Here is a 25,130-nt window from a genome sequence, read left to right on the forward strand (position 1 = left end):
TCTGCCCGTCGGATTTGTCCGAAATGGATGTCCAACGGACAAATCCGTACGTGTGTGCTTAGCTATTTTCGTTAATATATTTTACACATCTACTACATATTATTTGGCTTTTGTGGATTTTTTTATTTTAATACAGATCTTTCAACATTTTATTAAAATTAATATAAACTATTTTTTTTATTTATTTAAAATTATTATAAACTAATTTGTACTTTTTAATTTATTGGTATTATTTTCTATATTAATCATTTACATTAATTATTTTTTTTATAATTATGTCTTCTTCAACTATCTGGGGTACCTCAAAACAGTGATAGATGTACATGTACTGCGATACTCCCCAAAGGGTTAAGGATTAAAGCCTAAAATGTTTATATCTGATCAATTATTAATGCTACAAAAAAAACGGCATTTCGAACATTAAACACTCATACTTTCTGCATAATATAAACAAATTAACATTAGTAAAAATTGTAAGTTTAACTGAATTTGTACCATAAAATTTAAGTATACAAAATTTAATTTATTCTAAAAAAATAAATAAATAAAATATAAGTTTATGCTTGAATCACTCATAATAATTAACATTTAGGTAAATTATTTTTACTTCAAATTATAACAATAAAATATTCTAAATGAAGCATACACACAAACTAAAGAATTGATAAATATTTTAACTTAAAAAAAGAGTACAAAAATACAAAGTATTTAAATAATGTTTTGATAGTTTTAACATATTTTATAATAAAAAGAACGCCAAAAAATACACATAATAAATTATTAGTAATAGAAAACCAAGCAAATAAATAGGATGTAAAAAGACTTTAAAATAGATACTTAAAATGATTTTTATAAAATAGAACAATAATCATAAAAACAAATTGTAAATTTACTTACAAATGTTACAATTGATTATATAGATATTATAAACCAAGAGTTTTTAATAGGCTAAAATATTTTTTTATAATTATATATAATTTAAAAAAATAATGATAATTGTTAATTATAATTTTTTTCTTACTTTTAATCAACAATTCAATGTCAACTGTCTTTACACCAAACGTGTAAACAAAGCGAACGATCATTTTGAATACACAATCGATTTGTGACTAATAAAATTTACAAGGAAATGATAGTGAAAATTCCATATCTTACTATTCAAGACACGTAATATATTGTTTGTTACTGAAGTAGACGATTTAGAGATAGAGTAATATAATTTATGGATGTGCGAAATCTGTTTTTCAAACAAAATGTTTATATTTTTTTATAAAAATACATATGGGCTTATAAAGAAATATATAAGTGAAAGCATATAGAATTAAATGTGTTATTACATGACGACATATTTTATGACCCTAATCTATTATATTTAGGTCATAAAAAATGCTAATGGGAGTAAAAAAAGTATCACGACTAAATACTGCTAAATAATATTTTATAATATGTAGTATTTTACTAATTTAAATTATAATTACAAAATATAGATAAAACCATTGTATTTTAATGCTTATCTTTGTCATAGTAAAATATATATTTACTTATTTTCGGCAAAAAGAAATTGAAATTTAATTTAAACTGATTTTAGTCTAGTGTTTCGCTACTTACTTTTATATGTTAATTGTGTTAACCCCCATGTAACGCATTGGACTAACGACTATTTTATTGTAAAAAAATAATAAAATAAATAAATATCTTATTTTTGTGTCAAAAATGGTATTATAAAAGATTTCGATTCTTAAATTAATGCACAAATTTAACTTGTTGTTATCTGAGCATCGTTATAATTAAAAATTTTAATAAATTAAAATCATCACATGTATGTACATATGTATATGTAAACTTAAAAGGGAAGCACTTCGGAATAATCTAATGGTATTTACTGTCAGTCATAGAGTATGTTTTATTTATATAATTTCTTTCATTCTGTTTTGCATTGAAGCTAAACATTTTACTTATTTTATACAATAGTTCCTAATAATTAAAATAATTTAATGCTAATCAGATATTTTTAATTTTTGTGCACTTACTTATCAATAAAATATATTTATTCTTCTCTTATTTTATGCAACATATTAACTATCACCATATTTAGTAAAATGTAATAAAATGACAATTGTATACAATGCCGTTTAATATATATGCGAGACACAATTCAGCGCTGTGCACCAAAAAATGCATCCCGAATATTTTAATGCTTCCATTGATATCATTAAGAACTTAAATCGTGCATTGTATGCAAATTTTTAATACAGAGAACAATCAATCAATAATAAAAGTTATTACCCCACACAATTTCCTCAGTGGCGAGTCGCAATTTTCGTCTACAAGAACAACGAACGGTCACTTGCACAACGAGTGTCATTTCACAAACAAGCCAGCTTTTGCAATATGCCGCTACGCCTACGATATTGGAACTATTATATTATATTTTAAAAGTCGGAGAGAGAGTCCCATTTCGTTTAGGCAATTATGCGCAACACGTGCCGGGAATGAGCGAACACGTGGATACCTTTGTGCTCAAGATTGCGCAAATCGGATAACGATCAAAACGTTCTTTGAAAGCGAATCGATAGACATATTTTATAGCTATTTTGACATTGAAATACATGTGCGTAGTTAGTAACGATGTGTGCTCTTTTTCTTTATTATGGCTACAATAAAATAGCCTAAAGGCTATTGAATATATCTAGCGCATCATAATAGTTCAATTTTGATTAATTTGAATGAGTTCATGGATCTTTATCGAGACAATAAACATACGAGAAAATCTCAACAAGTATATGGATTCATTACGTTTATATTTCGACATCATCATTTGGTATTGATTTGGAAGCATAAATGATTTGTCTGACACATTAAAGTACTTGTAATGAGCTTTAGTGGTTTGCAAGATTATTTTAAAAAGGATTATATGACCTTTAGAATATCAATAGCATTTGGAAAGAATTAAAAAGAATTTTTAAATATTTTTTTTAATAGCGATAATATTTTTTAATTGTTTTTTTTCCTCTCTGCATTTGTAAGAGTTGAGAATATACCTTTATATTTTACGAATATTTAATGTTCTTGCTTTTTCTGCGTTTCACCTTGAGTTTTAGTAAAATATAGGCATTCCTATTGGTACATCGTTTTTTACAGTATATTATTGACATTTTTATGTTTACTCAAAGTTAGCAAAAAATCATAAAAAGATACTATTACATTATTGACATTTTTTATGTTTACTCAAAGTTAGCAAAAAAATCATAAAAGGATAAAAATAACAAATATTATAAAAAGTAATTTTTATTATTATATTAGAATTTCTGTATTTATATACACAAAAACAATATAAGCGTATTAAGAATCTTGCAAAAAATATTTTATTTTTTACTATGATAGTCATTAGTGACACACTGGTGCGAGTCTCCGTAGCTAATAGCGGGTGGGGATGCCGTACGTACATATAATACATGATTCAATTAAATAAAAAAATATTTACTTTACATATTGTATCCGTGGGGCAGATAGGGCAATTAAGCATTTCTTTTTTTTCAGACCAGTTTTCTTGAAAGCCAATGTACGTGTGATAGAGAAGAGCTTCATATTATGCTCACGTGTTTTAATAAAATACAATTATTTAGAAGCTGTTCTTGATTTTTTTCTGGATTGTTGTAAGCATCTTTGTTACCAAACTATAAGAAGAATCTATAATAATAGTTTATAATTATTAAAATAATATACCTAATTGATTTACAGACATTGGTTTCAGTCTGGCGTCTTACTACTTACTTGGCTTATGCCTGTCATGTTACATCGAAAGATTAACAATAAATACATTAAAAAATAACTTTCTAAGTAATACAATATCCTATATAATTGAATATTGTGATTATCTTCAATATCAATTAAGTAGCTAAAACACAATACAAATTTAAATATAATACTTTATTACTCACCTTATGAATCAATTTGATTTCACCGAAAATGAATAAATTATTATTCTAATTAATCATCACATATAAGGTTTTTCTGAATTTCCGTAATCTCACGAATAAGTGTCGTGATGATAAATAATTAAAATAATATGGATCTAGGTTGTGTATATTGACATCTAATGATTGTAATCTGTAATTATAGTTCATAGTTAATAAATTAGATGACATTGTTTTACAGATTTTCAATTCAATCAGATGTTTCACTACTTATTTATTGGTTATTGGTTGTGTTACCTCGTTGTATTACATTCGACTGTTATCTGTCTTTATCTTATTGTGCTATATACCTTAATATGGCGATTATCTTAAAATAAAGTTTATGGAGCTTAAGCTAAGAAACATATTCTATATAAAAAGCGAAGCATAAAGCTTTATTACTCAACTCGTTAATCAATTTGTTTTGGCTTAAAATAAATAAATTCTAATTTTCATTAATTATTACATATATTATATGGTTTTCCTGTATTTTTGTAATCTGATTATTTATTATCGTAATAAATAATAAAAATAAAATTGAGCTAAATCGTGCAGTGATATTTTTTTAATATTTAAAATATCTGTTAATTAATTTTGATTTCAGTTTGATGTCCCACTACTTACTTATTAGTTGTTGATTGTGTTTACCCCGTAGCGCTGACTTAACGCTTGTTATGTTGCAATGTATAATTTATAAAAAAATAATTTTGCAATGGCTCGATTATGATGCATGCTATAAAATGCGGTGACTCTGACGCAATGGTTTAAGAAATGTCGATTAATACAATAAATAAATTAACATCATATTTTGTTTATGTTATAATATAAAACATAAAATTGTTTGAAATTGAAATTGATAGATAATCATTGATGTACTAATATCAAAAATATAAATATTTTTTAACATAGCTATAAATCTTGAAAATTATTTTTCGCTTTGCTCGCAAATAAAATCATTTTAATTTAGCAATGATATAAAATTCACCATGGTGTCTGACTTTGTCGATAAAAAATGCCATCAATATTGACATTGGCATTGGCGACGGACAAGACCAAAACATTTCTCAAATATTTACCCAGCATTAGAACGATTTGTATGTGTTCATTTTTTATTCACGATTCTATTATACACAGAATTATCTCTTAATATAATAGTTAGAACGTTCGACAAGTAGCACTACAATATATAATGAATATTATACCATTTTTATCTATAATAAAAAACATTTCCGTCTAATCTGTTTGAACATCAATTAGCATTCCGTCCTCGCATGTATTGATTCAAGAAACATAAGCATTATTTTATTTTTTAATCGCTATTTGCAAGCAAAAATACATATGTTGTATAATAACCTTTGACTGTTATATCACCAAAAAAGAACCGCACGGGTGAAATTATTGTCAAAGATTCTTTTATTGCGCATAAATGTTTTTATTGCTCCTTTAGCACGCTAACCCAGAAAGAATGCATTAAAATTCTGACCATGCAAATCTATCATAATGTATTTATTACATTACACAATATCTATTTACAGATCAATAATAAATAACACTCCATACAGATTTCAAGGGTCAATTATTACAGTACACTTTCTAGTTTTTCTGATTGCTTAGACATCATAAATAATAATGATGTTAAATCTTAAGCTAAATTCAAAGTTGACCGTGATTCATTAATGATGATGATAACATATATGATGAAACACGAAAAGAAAATCTCATCTGATGAAATCTGTTGTTTCTCAAAGTTATTTGTGTAATACAATGTGTGCATTTGATAATATCTAGTATTAGATGAATAATAATTTTAATGAATAACTAAATATACACTAGTACTTAATCTATTGTAAAATAATATATAATTTTATCGTTTGCACCAGGTATGACTAATATTTTAACAGCTTTATAAATGTGATGCATTTTTAAAATTGCATTAATGAATTGACGTTCTGTCCTTCAATATATCTAACTGCCCGCTTAATTGTGGTCTGTATATAATAATACTATTTAAATAATGGATCTTGTAATCGAAGGAACATTATTTTTATATTTTAATTACATAGTCTTTAGACATCCATGCTCTTCGATTAGATTTCCATATGTTTTGGGTATATTCTTTAAAGCTATAGGGTAAATTAAAATTGATTGCTTTAGAATATCTATACTAAGATATTCTAAAGAATGGCAAAGATTTTTGAATTGACATTAATGAGTGACTGATTTTCATCATAAACGATATTAGTTTAATATTTATTTTAAATCTTTCGTTGTAATGTAAGAGGTACAACTAGGTTAGCACAATCAATAGCTAATTTTTTTTTATTAAAAAAATTATATAAAGAATATTCTTGAAAATTCAAAAATATTCAAAAACAACATTGATCGTTAAAAGTATATAAATATGATTTTTTTAATTAGATGCACAGTGTAAACAGTGACTCATTTTCCATTATAAACGTTATTAATTTAATATTTATTGTAAATCTTCCGTTGTAATGTAAGAAGTACAACTGGATTAACACAATCAAGTAGTTAACATCAAAGTATGTAAATCAGTTATATATATATTTTATTAATTATAAATTATTAAGGAGCTTGATTATTTTTTTATTTATTTATTACGATATTTATCCGTCAGATTAGATGAAATTAGGAAAACTTAATTTGTAATGATCGATCAGAATTATTATATATTGCTCATTTCGGAGTACCACAGAGATCCAATCTGAGTCCTTTGCTCACTTATTCAAAATTTTCGCACATATTTAGATTCACTTTCTTTACAGAAAGTCGCTGAGGAGGTGGTCGATTGATAATTGACTACATTTTAGCATCGTCAAGTGTCAAATAGCCACATTTCCCAAACACTCTAGCCTAGTGGAATTTTTAAGAATTTAAGGAAAGATGTTTTAACTCAGGAGTGACTGAGTGTCCAAAAGTTTCGCACACATTTTTGTCGTTTTTTTGTATTTATTTCTAAAATATCTATACATAAAAAATTATGATAACGCTTCAATTGGGTCACAATCTAAGACGATTACATAAATAATATTGTTACGTAACCTAAAGATTACTAGGTGTAATTAGGTCTAGTAGTAGTAGAAGATTAACCAGCGCTTATATTGAATTTCACCGCACAAATCATACTTTGTAATAGCTTCATTGCACAATTAGGAAGCTCTCTATGCACTTTTTAGAATTACACCAATTTTCCCACGCCTCAGTCATTATGTGACCGCATCATTTATGTTATATCTAAAAGTGCACAATGAGATGGCCTATATTTTAATGTTGTATAATAGATAACACATGAAGAACGTATTTTTTATATAAATATGCAAGAACTCTGATGTGCTCATAGTATAATAAAATGGAAATCACTCGGTGAGTGTGCTACTAAATTATAATAAAAAAACTCTAGCAATTTTATAAATAAGATAAATAATTTTATTAATAGTTGAAATATTATATATATATAATATAATAAAGGTATAAAAAATATTTTTTTGCCAATAAAAAATAAAATTTATTTGCTTGAATATTAATGTATTTTATAAATCAGGCAATACTTTGATTATTAGTATATATTATACTATAAATATTCAATTAAATTATCTGTGAGCAAAAATTAGGCCATCAAAATTAGTAAAAGACCAACAAAATGTATGCGTTACACATGGATTTGGGTGTTTATTATAATATAATTATATACTAAGAATCGTAAAATTTAATTAATTTTTGTATATGCACTTTATATAAGTGAAATTTTAAAGTGGCATTAAATCTCCGATTTCCTAAAAAAGACAAAATCCACGACAAAAGAAATAAAATCGTCGCAGTGGGAACGCTCGTTACCGAGCATTCCCATTGTAACCGCGCCAACACGATTTTATTGCTTTTGATGTGAAAGTGTATTTTTATAAATAAAAATTTGAGTCTGCTGTCGTGTCTCGAACCCTCTGGGTTACTAGTCTGAGACCTAAATTTGTGTTTAATTTTCTAATTCTTAACTGACGGATCAAAGAATTTAATTCACTATTTTGTTGAACAATTTAAATGTTATATGTACTTTATTATATAATATGTTATAAGCTTCACATTATTTATTTATTAATTTATATCTGAGACAAAAAATATTGGTTTATCTCTTTGTAATATATTGATACATATATAATAAAATATTAATTATTAGATAATTCGGTCCAAATTGCTTGCGGTTTCGCGTCTATTATAATTTGGTCTAGAGAAAGCAGGAAAAATTGCGTGATGATGCGGCAAGTAGGAATGATTTCCGCAGAGTTTTCAACGCGATGGAAAATTCTATTCAATGCATTCAATATTGTTTTAAAAATACGGAAATCGCTGTCTGTCGTTCATTATGCGTTAACGATAGTATTAAATACTTATGCGTAATCTATTATACAAATACTAACTATATATTGTGTATAAACTATAACACATGAAGTGTGAAACTCTGATGCATTGGATGATGTAGGAAAACTATTATTAGTAATAATTATTCAGGTTTTAATATAACTATGTAAGATAGCTTTTCTCTAGTTGAATATTATATAAAATCATATATAAGCATTTATTAGGACTCAATCGCAGTATCAAATTGACTGTTACAATATGTATTGTAATGATGCTATATATAAACTGGTGACATTTATGATTAGAAAATAATTGGTTAGCTATCTTTTTTCATTGATGAATTGTATCAAGAACCGTTATTTATGAAACGGTTACCGAAAGATACTGCATACGCTTTATATATATAATACATATCTAAGAAATTACCTTTATGATTTTGCTTTAAGAAATTTGTTTCCGGTTTTTATGAGTTGTATAAACATATATTTATTATAATATAAATACTATCTAATTAAATCCTGATAAATAAAATATATAAATATAATAATGTACTCTTTATTTATTGTTAATGGTGCAGTGTATGTAATGATAACCTTGCTTGACAATATTTATTAGTTATTTTAAATAAGGAAAATATGTATTATTGTTTTATTGATATTTAAAAGAGTTCTTTTAAAGCTTAAATCTATGCATATTGATCACGAGTGGCAAACTCTCTAAATAATTTATCAGTTCAATTGCTTCTTCGCTGAAATATTTACATTTGTCATTCCGAGATCGTTTATTTACGATCGACATATAACAAACATAGAGCCGACTCTATGCACATTGCAAATAAAAAATATTTATTGAACATTAAATCAATATGTGCCAAAACATGAACTTTTGCCTCGGCCAAGTTCATTAATTGCTTGTCGCAAATATCGAAATGTAATCAAAGTAATATGGCGCATTTTTAAGGCCAAGAACAATTAAAAATATTAAAGACATTGAAAGATAATAAATTATAACATGAAAATATTTTTTTAAGAATAATAAAATAAGGGTGTAAAAAACTTTTTTTCGCTTTATTTTTGTACATGGTTTTTAAGATTTTTATACATATTATTTTATATCCACTTGCATATAACAAAAAAAGCAGTATTTCATTTTAAAGTATGATATTAATTTATCTGTATTCCTAATTTTGGAACATACGTTTTAAAACTACTATATCATATTTGCGTTAACACAGTCAGTTCCAGAGCTATATATTTAATTAATATTCCAAACTGAGAAATAGATGGAAAGTTTGGGTTTACGATTATTTCGTAATTTTTGGTAATATCTATATTTTCAACATCAGAGTCATATCTGTTCTTTACACATTGATACTCATATTGTGATAAATCATCTTTAGTATCAGTATTATCGTCATCATTATATTCTCACTTCTTTCTTCGTTACGACATAGAGGATTTTTATAAATGCATAATGCATTAGACAGAATTTTTACATAACAGCAGTATAATCACACATAATAATAAACATAGTATACTGTTTTTAATTAAAAGACAAAACTAATTTTATTTTACTTTAACCACATTGCTAGCAGATAGTTGTTGCAACTCTTATTGTTACAAAACGATTTACCGATATGTTATTGTAAGAATAAAATAAACTATAGTTTAAATTTTTAAGAAGAATCCCTTAGAAAAAATAATAGTACAAAATCTGACTACATGTTATCTAAAGATATGCTATTAAATTTTAATAATTTATCGCGATTTATAAATTCGTTATTTTGGACTACGGAAGTCATCGAGTATTTATGTTTCAGAAAGAAGTAGTCCCTTCGAAATTTTAGACACTCGGTTACTTCCGTAATTCAAAATATCAAATATAGTATATTACAAAAAAATGTTTATCTGAATCAAAGTTTCTATAGAAAAACATTTTTGGACGTTTATACAAAAATATGAACTAAAAACATATAGGTAATTCATTATATTATATTATAATGTAATTATTTCTATTGCATCCTTTCCAACACATTAATGAGTCATATTTCTAAATACTATCGACCAAAGTTTAATTTAAATTAATGGTACTTCACAAAATTTCTATATATAATATTACAAATTGATATGTTCGTAACATATAATATAACTATATAAGTATAAATTAAAAAATTCACGTTAATTAATACAAAATAAAAATCTAATTTATTTTATTTAGAAGTAAAATATTTGTATATATCTATATAATAATCGATAAACTAAAAAGTTTGCTATCGACAGATAGTTCTTAAATTCGCCGCATTCTTGACTTTCAAAAGCTAAGTAGATAACATTATCTATCTCCGGCACTCGTATGTGTTTGTGTGTGCGTACGAAAATACCCAAGCTTCCTTATCAATTTATGCAATTGTTTAATTTACATACATATCATAGGTCATATATTTCGAATAATATATCAGTTCATTAATTCGTTTCACGCGAAACGGACGGGTCTCTTTAATTAATTAGCGACGAAAACGTATCTGGGACTGTCGGCACTAAACGTTTAAATCATGGCAACGCGTTATTATAATTATTACAATTATTTCGTACGTCGCCTGTAACGGAATATAGTTTGTGGTTGAAGAAAAATCGACTGCCGAAAGCGCAGACTTAACTATTTTGCAATAGACTCTTAAAAACTTTCGTCCAGTGCTAAATTGACTGAAGATGACGTTCGACTTTACTAGGAGACAATGGATGACACTTGTGGCTATGTCCATTGCAGATTTCTGCAATGCAATCTGCGTGTCTTTACAAGCACCATTTTACCCCCACGAAGTAAGTGAAAAGTGATAAAATTACATACCCAAATGTGTTAATTATAAAATGAAAATAAAAAAAATGTGTAAATTACATTAAAATAAAGTTAACGTGCTATTTTCTTATAATAAAAAAATATTTATAAAATAAAATCAATAAATATTTATAAAAGGGGAGAACTGTTTGCTCTGTTATGTTGGTCATACTGAAAAATATAAGTGTTGCCAGTATAAAAAAATGCCAATATTAAAAATTTCAATTCAATTAAATGAAAATAAATATCATACTAAATCTTTAAATAACTAAAATACTGTTTATAATCAAAAAGTGCTGGCAATAATTTTAAATTATGGATTTTTACAATAATATAATCTTAAATTAAGAATTACACTATAAATAAAACTACTTGAAAAATCAATAATTTCTAAAATATGAAGAAGGCTATTGTGTGATTTGTTTATATTGAATACTGTTCATTGTAACTACATAATAATATAAGCTGAACAGAGCAGCGAGAATTTTTATTATTTTTTTCCAAAGAGTGTCTGTATTTTTTTTAAAACGTAGTTATATATTTATAAAAATATTTACGAAACAGATATGCATTCCAGTTTGCTCCGGTTCATTCTAAATCTTGCTGCTAGAAAATAATACATATTTCAAGACTTTATACATAAAATTGAATATACATATAACACAATTAAAAATAAACTATGATAATTTTAATTGCTTGTACAATCATTAAACAAATTAAAATACTTGTTAAAACAGTGATAAAAATATTGTCATTTAAAATAAAGAATTGTAAATATGACGTCTAAAATCAATATCAGATAAATATATCGTTAACTTATTTTTAAGTAGAATGCAAAAATATTTGTAACACTATATACATATGTCTTTGTATGTATATGATATACTTGAAAATGAAACTAACTTTATTGGACTTTTGTCTACTTTTGATAAAACCAAAAGGGAAATCAATCACGATAATAAATGTTGTCATGAAATCAGCAAAACTCATTAAACTAACGGGCAATAACTGACAAAGTTCTGTATTGTGAATGATTGTATTTATTTGCATGAGTTTGATATTAATTTTATTTTAACATGTCTAAATTTGAGCACCGGTTTATTAAATTTTAGTCTTATATATACAAATCTGCTTCATTTTTTCTTATAATATATATGTACATATATATTAAAGAAATTTTAATATTGATTATTGACGTTTTTAATGTTCCTCTCTCGTTAGTATTAAAAAATAAATGAGATAAATAAACACATCAGAGGTTAATGTTCTATTAACGTAAATCTATCTTCATGTAAGGTCATGTTTATAATTTATACTAATGACCGCTGTGAATCTTAAAGAAAAAATATTTGCAATAAATAAAATAATACATACAGCTATAATATTATACATTATAATTAATTGATCAATATAACATGGCAGAATGTTGATAAACATATATATTTATAAAATCATAATCTTAACAATGAAACTTGACCTTTTATCAGAAATACAATTCAAATGTAATTTGTTTGTAAATATTAAATAAGTAAATATATTTCGTGTGTTGACAGAAAAACTGTGAATGTCACTCTGATAAAGAATAAACTTGTCTATACGATACCATTATTGCATCATGAAATTAGATCGGATCGTTAACGAATATTTCGATTCATCATTATGAAAAGTCTTCGGATACAACACCTAATCATTTATGAAACTAATTTATAACCAGTTTACAACCTCTGACCTCTAGCAATCTTTAAATTATTAGTATTTTTAATCACACCGAACGGCGCCGCAAATTTATACGTCAACCGATACTACGCATTACATTTGCAAAGCTAACTCAGAATTTTATTTTTAACAGGCTGAGAAAAAAGGATGTTCAGCGACAGAGTATGGTTTAGTATTTGGGATATTCGAGTTGGTCGTGTTCTTAATCAGTCCAATTTATGGAGCGCGAATTAACAAAATCGGTCCAAAGATCCTATTCAATGGTGGAATTCTCACGACTGGAACCTGTGCCATACTTTTCGGGTATAAACTTCAATACATCGATACAAATCAACACAAATAATTAATTTTAATTCATTATTTATCTTAAAACAGACTTTTAGATAAAGTAGAAGGACACTATCCGTTCATTATATTAAGTTTTGTGATACGAATCGTAGAAGCGATGGGAAATGCGGCGTTCTTGACAGCCTCCTTTGCTATAATAGCAAAAGAATTCCCCAACAATGTAGCCACTATGTTTGTAAGTATAGTTCATTCATAAAATAACTATAATTGTATATAATCAATATCGATTTAAAATAGGCCTCTTTAGAGACGTGCTTTGGATTGGGATTAATCGTCGGACCGACTGTAGGTGGAGCTTTATATTCGGTTGGTGGTTATACCACACCTTTCGCTGTTATGGGAAGTATTCTATTCATCGCTGCTATCATGACATATTTCGCACTGCCTGTACAAGAAGATGTCGAAGAAGTCTCGGAAGGAGGATGTAAGATGGTTCATCAAATATTACATGTATTGAATTTAATTTAATTTTGATAACCATTTTCAGCATCGATGTGGAGTATCTTGAAGATACCGGGTGTGGCATTAGCTTCTATGAGTCTCATAATCAGTAGCATGAGTTTAGGCTTCTTGCAAGCGACTTTAGAACCTCATTTACGACAGGTAATAATTATTATAATATTTAGTTTTAAGCACGTTGAAATCTTATAGATCTAATTCTCATTTCAAATATGTATATCAATATATTACACTCATAAAATCTACACACTAATCATTATCATTTTGATAATATAACAAAATGTCTACCACAAAGATAAGATAATTTGATTCATATACAAAGTAACAAGATGATTTCAGCTATATTTGTTTTTTACAATAGATACATTTTTAAGACAAGACAACAAATATATTTCCATCAATGTTATAATAAAATTATAAAAAATCTGTGATATTATTGCTCCTTATTACAAAATGCATTTCAACTAATAATCTAGCAACGATTTCCGAAAGATCAGAGATGTAATGTAAGGGGGGGGGGGCAGGTGGAGCACTTCTCCCCCCTTGAATTTGGCTAAAAAATGCATGTAATTTAATGAGATACTATGAATTTAAATGAAATCAAAATATAAAAAAAAAATACCACAAACTGGGCAATTTTGTCCCCCCCCCCCCCTCATATAAAACGCTAAAATGTAGTCCCTGATTCTAAACCAGAAATTCTTAAGTTATCCCTCAAAGAAAATCTAAAAAGAACAGTCTCCAATCCGTCCTAAATTTTTTTTTAAATATCTCATTTCAGTGAAATCATATCGATATACATTTTCACCAGTAAATATATATTTCTACTATCGAAAATATAATTTAAGTGAAAGCGCTAAAAATAAGCACGTGAAATTATATCCCGCTTTAAAATTTCTATGAAACTCAATTTGACAGTTGTGAAACATACATTTGCTGTCAAACCCAAAGCTAACCTACACGTATTAACCAAACCCAACTTACCCTAATGAAAGTTCTAAATCTAATTATAGTTTTAAAACTCTCATTAGGTCAAATCCAAAATACAAACTAAACCAACTCATCTCTCAATGAAAAATAAGCAAAAGAAGAAGTAATTAATTAAAATAACTATGTAAAATCTCGCTTATCATTAAAAACTTCGTTGATAGAGAAACTAATCTAGGATTGTCCCTTTATATCCGTCTTTTGTGGTTCAGACTTGTATTTGTAGCATAATGTTTTATATTTTCGTATTAATTAATTATCAACGATTCATATACATATTAATTTCCTGTTGACACAAAATATTAATCAAAGGTTTATCTTTTATTTATACAGCTGTTCCAAATTCAGTTTTTATTAAATTCGTTTTGAGAACATAATCTCACATCTGAGATTTTAAAAATATTTTTCTGAATTCTAAACTGATAGTTTTTCAGGTTCATAAAATCTTTTTTTAAGAAAATACAGTACAAAATTTTTAATTCATACCTATATATGTATTATTTCGCTGAAAAAACTTTTTTTTTATTAATAAACGAAGACATCTCCTCCCTGAATATTGATCAACTAATGTTTTTTATCTTTAATAAATTAATTTAGGGTCGAGAGTCATTCTTTTCTATAACTTTAGTTTATCTTTGAATCATATTACCTGTTCAGCTAATTCAATATGTATGAATAAAGTTGACGTTGAAAATAATGATATTGTCGAAATAACTTTTTTCCATCAGATACTAACTTTATGGCGAAAAGTGCAAATTTTATGTGGTATAGTATATTTGGAACAAAACTCAAACCGTCACTATTGTATATTACTTATTATTATAAACAAAAATACTTTTACTGTGATTATATTTTGAACGTTTTATAACTTACTTCTATGTTTCAGTTTGATCTATCGCCAGTCATCTTGGGTCTGATGTTTATCATTAACGGTGGAATTTACGCTGTCACTGCTCCTATATGGGGTTTCATATGCGACAAAAGCGATCTCAATCCAAAATGGATCACAATCTTAGGATGCATCTTCATAACGGCGAGCTTCTTGTTTGTGGGTCCAGCGCCGTTCATACCTATACCGACGTAAACATTTCAATATAACACTCATAAAAACGCTCATTTCTAATATACATATGATTATGAATTTACACAGGATGCTCTGGTTGTGTATAGTAGCATTGGTTCTTCACGGATTTGGATTGGCATGTCAGCTCGTGGCATCTTTCACGGACGCTTTAAACACTGCGATGTAACTATATCATAGATAAATCTATATAAATTCACTATGTTTTATTAAACATATAATATTATTATAGTGCAAATGGCTTCCCGAACAACATTGATACGTATGGTATTGTGTCTGGATTATGGACGTCGACTTTTGCTTTGGGAGCTTTTATTGGACCAACAGTTTCCGGACTTCTTTTTGATAAAGTTGGATTTAAGAGTTCGACGATATTCGTTTTCACAGTCCACTCGATTGCTGTAAGTATTAATAATATTTATACACTGAGCTACAAATGTAGTTAAAGTAAGAAAAAAACAAGGTTCATTTTGTTTTTTGGCGCAAACTTACCTTTTTGTGTGACCAAAATCCTTAATCTGTGTGTGTCAATTAAAAAGCAAAACAAAATTCATAAGCCTCTTGTATGTTATATTTTCAATGTGTAGAAAAATTACGATTAATTCATGTACTTAAAGTATATTTTATAATTTTAGGGAGTCGTTATACTACTGTTCATAATATTCTCTAAACCGAAGAAGAGTCTTTATACTCAAATAAATGCCGATAGTGAAAATTTGGTGAAGCCGGATGGAAAATTAGATGCATCGTTTATAAACGGAGCAACTGAATCTACAAGGTAATTTCAGTCAATATAGTATTATGTTTAATACAGCTTTAACAGTATAAATAATAAATTGTATTGTTATTTTCAGCGCAAAATCACAAATTGGAATATCAATAGAGCAATCCAGACCATCAGGAATGAACAGTCTCATCGCTTGCAACAGCTTCAAGAATAAGTACGTTATTTAAAAACTATTTCAATAAATACAATATATAACTATATACAAATAATATCGTTCACTTTACAGGCATGCCAGTTTAAGCCGAAGAGACATGAGCAGATACTGTAGATCGTACGGAAGCTTGGAAGGAAACAGCAGACGAGGCGATCGCAAATTCGGAACTCATTCGAATACTTACGCATTGACCAGGCAAACATAATCAGTGTATTATATACATAATAATATATACATGTTGATAAGTGTATAAATTTTATATTTATTAAAAATTCGCCTCGTCGATAACCTCAAATGAGGTTCTTTATAAGTATTTAACATTCATTGTACGTACTAGCCACTATTGTAACCTATTTTCACCTCAATTATATAATTATTTAATTAAAACGCATTTTTTATTTGACTCAAATCACAACTCCCATATCTTTGATACATTAGCGACGACTTCCTCCATCGTATGATTTTTATGAAACATGAAATACCCTTGAATTTGAGCTGGACTCACAGGTCTTTTAGCTGAAACCACTCTGAAATTATAATAAAAATATTAATAAAAAATTAATATAATAAATAAATAATATTTAATAATACCCTTCTACGAATAATTTTGCTTGCACTTCAGCATTTTCTCCGGTATAAAATCGTAGAAACATGAGATTTAATTGATGCGGTGAGCAATATCCGACGAATTCTTTAAGATCAACTCTACCTGGTCTTATTAACGCAGGATCTAATCTGAAGAATAAATATAATAAGTTATATTTATATTATTCATATAATTAAATATTATATTATTTTATCATACAAACCTTTCTAAATAATTAGTCGTCATGAAAACTATTCTAGCTTCTGTTGAAGCAACACCGTCCAAACAATTTAATAAACCACTAAAAGTAACCCTATTGAGACCTTCATACGCAGCTTTCTGTTGAGTAGTGTCTTCTCGAGACACAAAAGCAGCGTCAATGTCTTCCAACAGTATTATAGATTGCTGTGGAGCTAAACTGTAATATAAAATTTTTGTATTAATCATACATTAATATTGAATTTAACAATTTAAAGTAATACCTCATTAGATAATTAAGTCTGTCGTCTGTTAAACCCCTTTCAGATAGATTAAGTACGCATATAGCAAATTCTAACTCCCCGGCGAGAGCTGTAATGAATGATGACTTTCCACATCCAGGTGGTCCGTGTAATAGATAGCCTTAAAACATATAATTATAATTAAAACTATTTAAGATAACTTTATCGGGACTATTAATGATCGTTGTGACGAAATTAATCATAAAGCTTATGAAATATTTGCTTTATTTGTGTTATCGGACACTGAGAACAAAGTATTTTTCTCGCCAGCATTATTCAAATAATTGCCTATCTAGGAAGACATCCATTAATAATTTAAAAACATGAAAAAAGCCAATAATGCCAAATACAAAGGATACAGTTATGCATATTAGGGTTGAAAGCTTAAGGTCCATTAATTTTTAGCAGAACTAATTTTATGATATTAAATATTATTTTATATTTACTGAAAGCTAAAAATACAATGAAATTGTATAGAATCAAATATTCTAAAAAAAGTTCAGAGAATATTTCCAATAATTAATTATTCTTATATATTAATACATTGATAGTTAGTAACTGTATATACGATTATATTATCATAATAAATTTGTATTAAAAATACCTCTTCTATAAGGAATTCCTCTGTCTGTATACCAAGTAGGATTATTTATAAACTCCCTACAGTCCGATAAAATGCGTTCAGTTACTCCATTGTCTAATACAACACTGTCTATTGGTCTACGTTTACGAGGATGTCCAAACGTTCTCCACTCGCTTCCGGCAGCAGTATACATTATAGTTTTACCTTCATGTTGCTTAAGTGCTATCTGTCTTGCTTAAAATCAAAACATTAATATTGCACAATATTCACAACAAATAAAATACAAAATAATCAAACATACCTTCTTCTAATATATTAAAATAAATAGTTCTATCACGACCAAGTGCAGTGAGAGTGACAGTCTCCCATGGAACGCCCATATGAAGATCTAATGTTTGCTGTTCGCGAATTCTATCCACTTTAATCCAAGTATTACCATATCTATAATATAACAATTTAATAATTATAAAATCACTATCTGAATAATATTTTTTATAAATAGATACCTAAAGAAATGCGTTCCGATGCTAGGGATAAAATCATATCTAGTTTTAACGTAACCAGTATCTTTAACAGTGAACGAAGTTTCAACGCTCAAATGCTGCGTTTTCTTCGCTCCTTTTACCGTCATCCATTGCAGCAGCCACTGATACGACTTGTCTCTACATGGTACCTCTAAAGATATTAAAAAGTGTCGTCGGAATAAAGTGTTACCAGCTTGGAATCCTTTGCGGGCAATAGCTGCCAATGCGCCTACAGAAAACAGACCAAATCCTGCTCCAAAGTATGGATTATCTCCCAAAGTCGACACATATTCCGTAATAGTCATATTGATGGAGTTAAAATATCAACATTTGTACTGAAAATTAGTATAAGATGTATTTTATTATAATTTAAAATGGGTTATTTTGAATAAATCATATTTATTGATTTACTTTTTGTTTTAAAAATCAGTTTTCAAATACGAAACTGGTAAAATTACATCACACTTGTCAAAAGTTGCGCCGCGTAGGTTATACGTCAAAAACATTAGATGGCCATAGCACATCGAATAAAAGCCATATATTAAATATTTTAAAAAAATTGTAAGGATGCAAAAAATAGAATAATACATTTTATAATTTATTAAATCCTTAGAAGGATATTTAATTAAATTTATATATATATATTTTTCTTATTATTTGAATAAAATTAAACAAATATTTTCTGTCTTATTGGGGTAATATCGAACAAAACAAAGCTTTTCATTAAATATAAATAACAAATTTTATTTCTAGAATTATTTTTATTTTTTAGTCTCATTAATGTATCAGAATATTCTTGTTTTAGATTAATATTTTAATATAGATGTGTGCAAAGCTACTAAAAAAAATCGGCTCTTCATGCTGTACCAGGGACGTCATTTTAGCTTTTACCAGGGGATTAAAAATTGGCCAGCCTTTGGTCGTGTTTTTAATATTTCGATTTAATTAAAATATATGGTATTTCTTTAAATGACATGCATTTTTCTGGCCAAATTCAAGAGAGAGGAAATTTATCCACCTGCCCCCCTCCAAATAACATGACCTGTTTAAAATCCACGTCAAAAGCAATAAAATTGTGCCAGCGCCTTCGTAGTGGAAGCACTTGGTTATCTAGCGTTCATATTAAGATTTGTATAACAATATTACGACTTACAAAAAGTGAGAATCAAATAGAGCATATCTAAATTAAATTTTGACCAATGGGAGAACACAAAAACAATTATCTCTTTTCAAAAGTCAAAAATCCACGCCAAAAGCAATAAAATCGTGCCGTCGCAGTGAAAACGCTTGGTACCGAGCGTTTCATAAAGTCATAAAGTAAAATAAATACGTTGAAACACATAGAACAATGCAGAATATTACCTATAGCGCAATAAATTTATCGAAACAAAGTGAAAACAAAGCGTGAAAATTTGCATTTCTTAGCTGTCGAGAATTTGCGTCTAAAGATACGATATATAAGTATGAGAAATTGGTTAAAACATAAAACATTGGTTAAAAAATTATGAAAGATCTAATAATGAAATTAAAAAATCATTACTTATATTTGAACTACACGACTAATGTTTTGAGGTAAATGTATTTTTTTTGTTAATTTTAAGGGAAACTGATTTTGTAACATTTCTTAACTGTTGTGAGACCGCGATGCGTGAAATTCTGAAGAAAATACAATTCGCCACATAAAGGTCTTCCTTTCTATGAGATTAGGCCTTTCGGAATTAATTGGCATATAAAAAATGTTTTTTTTTTATGATTTATGATTTATGTGATAGCAGTGTGAAATGCAAACTTACGATAAATATAATGAAAGTATTACAATGCAAAAATTAATATTATATACGAATTATGTTTTCAATTAATTATTTTATGTCAGATATTGACATGTGTGATATATTTTTTATGCAATTTTATATTTAACAAATTATATTCTTAAGACACGTATTTAATAATTGTCTAAAATATCCTTTTAGTTTACTAATATTTGTCTATGTTTCCCATTACATATAATATTTTATGATTTAAAGTAGACATATCATGGGAACCCCGCATAGTTATCTACACAAAATCACCCCGTTGTTCCTGACCGAGGGTTTCAGAGTGATTTTTGGTGGGGCTCTAAAAAAATCACATGCGGGTCAAGTTCTTTACATTATTACTTCAATATTGTGAAAATACAACTATTTAAGTTCGATTGTTTAGATATTGCTGAACTTTTTCACATCAAGATTTTTATTGTTCAAGATCATACACATTTACTCTCGGTCGTTTTTATCTATCATTTTCGTAATAACTCCCGCATGTTCTCATAACCGGAGGTTGATAGTTGAAACGGTCGTAATATCTTTCGTTTATTGTTCGTGCTTGTGTTTTAATAAGAGGAATCCCGCTGTTAGACAACTGCGCAGCTATTAGGTATTATTAAATGTTTTGACACAAATTGTTGAAAATTCTATATTTTACTGTCATTTCACATTATTGGTCTAATAACTCCAAAACTTTTATCAAAAATACGAATAATAATTACCGATTAATCTCAATAAGTTGTTTTTTGTGTATATTATAACAACTCAATAAATTATAGTAAATATATATATCTCATACCTCCTTAATTGTAAATAAAATTTTGCTTTGCTTTTTCTTAGCTCTGCAATATATAAATAGATTTTTGCGTTATTAACCAATCGACATAAAAATATATTTTTTTTTAAAGCAGTATGTGAAATTATTTTTTTAAGCTTATCTAAAATTATCGCAAACTCTTTTAATATTGATAAAAAGCTTAAATCAGTAGTACGATCATGACTGCTTGTAAATCGCAAATAATTTTTGATTAATTTTAGTTTCTTAAAACTTCTTTTGGTCGTGGCTATTGTCAGAAATATGCTTATACCCGAGTAAAATTATTCTAAATCTTTATTTTCTAATCTTTTTTTCATTTGTTATTTAAAACATTCGTCTATTTTTTTAGTGATGCAATGGAGCCTTTCTCGGTTAAATAAACAACTCTTCCGCAATCTTTCCAATCCGGTTAAAGCGTTTTTCTAATTGTATTATTATAGCATATACACCTGTAACATGACATTTTATTGTAATCTAAGCTCGGCGATTCATCATAGGTAAGTTCATCTGTCATTTTCTTTCTTTTATATTTTATTTTATCTGGCTTGGTGTTAATGTTTAATTCATCACAAAGAACAATAACCTTTGTGAAAATGTAATCTATATTGTTCTTTCAAATTTTTTTAAAATGATCGATAAGCCATTATATTAATTTCGACGATCTATAAATATATTGATCTCTCTTTTGATGTATTATATTGGTAGTAATTAATTTATCTAGGGGTTTCTGGTTTTACGCGAGTTTCTGATTGGTGATTATCTTATTTCAGTCAGTTTTGTAAATAAATCGAATTTTGTTTGTTACTTTGTTCCTTCTTTAACCTCTCTATTCGATACTGGTACCAGCTATTTTTCTTTGATCTCATGGGTATACAAATAAATATTACAATGAATTTATATTATGAAATGTTTTAATATATATTACAATCAATTTTTGTGGATATTTGATTCGAAAGTTAAAATAATATTTCATTATTAAAAAAAAAGATGAATTTCATTCAACAAAATTCAACTTCTTTTACGACACACGAAAATTGAATTGAATAGGAACCAATACGATTTATAAACGAATGATGCACAAAAAAATCTCGTGAAAATAACTTCTGTTAAGGACCTTCGGGCAAGCGATATTAAAAGTTATTTAAATTTAATTAAAATAAATTAAAGAACAAAAATTAAGCAATTGTTTTGATTTGTATAAGTACATATATAAAAAAATATTTTATTAGTGGTTTTTAATCAGTGGGTTGCATAAGATTAAAGATAATTTCTACTTTGTTTTATTGCTAGCTTAAAAAACAAAAACAAAGAAACTGAATATTTTGAGACTCAATATAAATAAAATGCTGGTTTGGAGAATTAATTGACAAACTGCATTAATTTTGATTGGTACTTGTTTATCATCACGGTTCAAATTTAACAGTTGCGAAACGTCCATTTGCTGTTCAAACCTAAACCTAACATAAACAAATATAATAAGGCTATACTGGTTAATTTGTTTAGGTTAGATTTGAATTAGAATAGCAAATATACGTTTTGTTATAATTAAATTTGCACGTGGCGCCGTGATAATAAATAAATACAATATTTTATTAAAATGAAACAATTAATAAGTTAATTTTTAGCTTCTTTCCTGTTACGAGGGTCAAATTCATTTTAAAAAAGTATTTATTTATTTATTTATACATTTTATTTATTTATATACAATTATATATGACATATTTAAAGTAGATTCATTGCACTCATGAGGTGTTCACTGTTCTGACCAGAGTTTATTCGCTCACTCGCACTTAGTCTAAATAAATACATTTTTTAATTTAAATAGACGTTCATTTTTAATAAAAATATAATTGTATATAAATAAATATTTTTTAAATTAATATGACCCCCAATAACATGAAAGTAGCAAAATTTAAATATACATTTTTTCCCTTCAGAATGGAACAAAGTACATATTTATTTCATTACACATATCTACGCTATTTATTATATTTAACCTCAATTTTAATTTATTGTTATTCAAGTTCTTAGAGATTTTATTTTTTGCATCTGGGCCAATGTTTAATAAAAGCTAGCCCTAGGTGAAATGCGAAATTTGCTAAAGTAAAATGTAGACATTTTCTATTTATAACGCATTTCTATAAAAAAAAAACAGTCAAATTTCGGCGCAGTTCTCTTTCAATTGATCCATTTAACTTCAATTGAGTCGGTCAGACATGATGGTCGCGTAGGGGGCTCAGCTAAATTGGTTCAATTAACCGCCACGACAATGACGCACTTCTTATCAACAACACCACGGCAGTTGCCATCATCTTCCAATTTCGTTTCGACAGTTTTCAGAATGCCAACTCTGACAAATTGACTCTAAATCTGATGATACCTTCACTTGATTTTGAAGACCGTTGAGTACATGATGAATAAGACGATCATAGATGCTAATATATAATTCAGCAAAAATATTTATCAATAGAACTGATATAGTTAAGCGGAAGTTATTATGATCATACAATATTAGTATGAATATTCCAGACATATCATATTACTCCAAACAATCTAAACATTCTCTTCAATTCTGTGTTTATTTTTGATACATATGCGTAGACCACTGCTGCGAACCAAAGCTTCTATAAATGTATCATATATAATCAGTATAAAACAGTCAAGGTTATCGAAATAAAAAACGTATAAATTTAATTTTGATTTCGTTTTATTATCACTTAAAAATACATTGCGAATTTTGCATACATGCGCGATACAATACAGTCATCATATTGTCAAATCGCCAATCACTTTTGAGAAGCGCTGAAAAGAATGCGAGTGAATAAGCTCTCGCCGGTAGCTCCGACTACGACTTCCTCATTAAGTTCAATTAAGCGCCAGTCAGCTTCAATTGGATATGATATATTACATGACGGCTATAAAAATCATCGTTCCATCATCCACATATAAACGTTTTATAGCGTCTGAAAGGTAAACACAATGACTGACATTTTGTTTTAAGCTTTTCATGAAGGGAACTATTTTATCAATGGAATATATGTATAATACATAAACTTTCGAGTTTCCATATTAATTTGAAATACTAGATAAACTTAGTTATATAATTATATATGTAGGATATACATATAGTAACAATACAATTTTATAAGTAAGCACAAATTTATACATGGTTTGAAAAGTAAAGTTTATGGCCAAAATTTATGTATTAACGTTGCTAAAAATCGATTAAATCTAGATTTTATAAAAAAATTATTTTCAGGAAACATTTATTTAGCAATATTTATCGCGACGATATTTCTCAAATATTGATTAAGATAGTATTTCACAAAAATTAACGATTTTTTACCACATCTATTTTTTGCAAATTTTTAGGTTAAAAGCGAATAAACCAAATAAATTACAACACATCACAACTTTTCATATTAAAAAATAGCACATCATTTCGAAATAATATTATCACTGCAATGAAATAGCACACAATAAATTTACTTTGCATATAATCTCACAATTTCGCACTACACACGCGAATCCATTAGCGGAATGGCTTTCAGTATGTTTTATTTATTTTTTTAATATCGATTTATAAGTTGTTGCTTGTGTCCAAAACGCAAACACAATGGC

General features: G+C 27.4%; 2 protein-coding genes and 1 long non-coding RNA gene across 5 annotated transcripts; 1 reads left to right on the plus strand and 2 right to left on the minus strand.

Annotated features, from left to right (window-relative positions):
* Positions 1–10,779: 10,779 nt before the first annotated feature.
* LOC148233195 (MFS-type transporter SLC18B1-like) lies at positions 10,780–17,084 on the plus strand. 2 transcript variants are annotated; one of them, XM_088189732.1, is made up of 11 exons: positions 10,780–11,149; positions 13,015–13,184; positions 13,257–13,404; positions 13,467–13,653; positions 13,717–13,832; positions 15,562–15,755; positions 15,826–15,921; positions 15,989–16,157; positions 16,392–16,534; positions 16,611–16,697; positions 16,770–17,084. In XM_088189732.1, exons 1-11 carry the CDS (start codon positions 11,039–11,041, stop codon positions 16,900–16,902), a joined length of 1,554 nt encoding a protein of 517 aa, XP_088045858.1. In that variant the 5' UTR covers positions 10,780–11,038; the 3' UTR covers positions 16,903–17,084. The 2 variants fall into 2 exon arrangements, with proteins under 2 accessions (XP_088045858.1, XP_088045859.1); XM_088189733.1 differs by having other exon boundaries at positions 10,787–11,149; positions 16,779–17,084.
* On the minus strand, positions 16,940–19,415 carry Bcs1 (mitochondrial chaperone BCS1). 2 transcript variants are annotated; one of them, XM_088189734.1, is made up of 8 exons: positions 19,302–19,415; positions 18,873–19,225; positions 18,668–18,807; positions 18,388–18,600; positions 17,766–17,904; positions 17,507–17,701; positions 17,289–17,432; positions 16,940–17,224 (listed from the first exon to the last, which is right to left on the minus strand). In XM_088189734.1, exons 2-8 carry the CDS (start codon positions 19,193–19,195, stop codon positions 17,107–17,109), a joined length of 1,272 nt encoding a protein of 423 aa, XP_088045860.1. In that variant the 5' UTR covers positions 19,196–19,225; positions 19,302–19,415; the 3' UTR covers positions 16,940–17,106. The 2 variants fall into 2 exon arrangements, with proteins under 2 accessions (XP_088045860.1, XP_088045861.1); XM_088189735.1 differs by lacking the exons at positions 18,873–19,225; positions 19,302–19,415 and having other exon boundaries at positions 18,388–18,596.
* Positions 19,416–24,198: 4,783 nt separating this feature from the next.
* Positions 24,199–25,130, minus strand: LOC148233197 (uncharacterized). Its single transcript, XR_015810401.1, has 2 exons — positions 25,016–25,130; positions 24,199–24,472 (listed from the first exon to the last, which is right to left on the minus strand). It is a non-coding gene; the product is annotated as an uncharacterized LOC148233197 (long non-coding RNA).

The sequence above is a fragment of the Plectrocnemia conspersa genome, unplaced genomic scaffold (assembly GCF_051122295.1).
Source record: "Plectrocnemia conspersa isolate PC_06_02 unplaced genomic scaffold, ASM5112229v1 ptg000008l, whole genome shotgun sequence".
In the NCBI taxonomy this organism is placed as follows: Eukaryota; Metazoa; Arthropoda; class Insecta; order Trichoptera; family Polycentropodidae; genus Plectrocnemia; species Plectrocnemia conspersa.

Coding starts and splice junctions, on each gene's coding strand:
- LOC148233195 (XM_088189732.1), top strand. CDS start 11,039: ATGACGTTCGACTTTACTAGGAGACAATGGATGACACTTGTGGCTATG. Junction 15,756..15,825: donor CCGTTCATACCTATACCGAC/GTAAACATTTCA, acceptor GAATTTACACAG/GATGCTCTGGTTGTGTATAG. Junction 16,535..16,610: donor GGAGCAACTGAATCTACAAG/GTAATTTCAGTC, acceptor TGTTATTTTCAG/CGCAAAATCACAAATTGGAA.
- Bcs1 (XM_088189734.1), bottom strand. CDS start 19,195: ATGACTATTACGGAATATGTGTCGACTTTGGGAGATAATCCATACTTT. Junction 18,601..18,667: donor TTTTAATATATTAGAAGAAG/GTATGTTTGATT, acceptor TTTGATTTTAAG/CAAGACAGATAGCACTTAAG. Junction 17,905..18,387: donor AGGAATTCCTTATAGAAGAG/GTATTTTTAATA, acceptor ATATGTTTTAAG/GCTATCTATTACACGGACCA.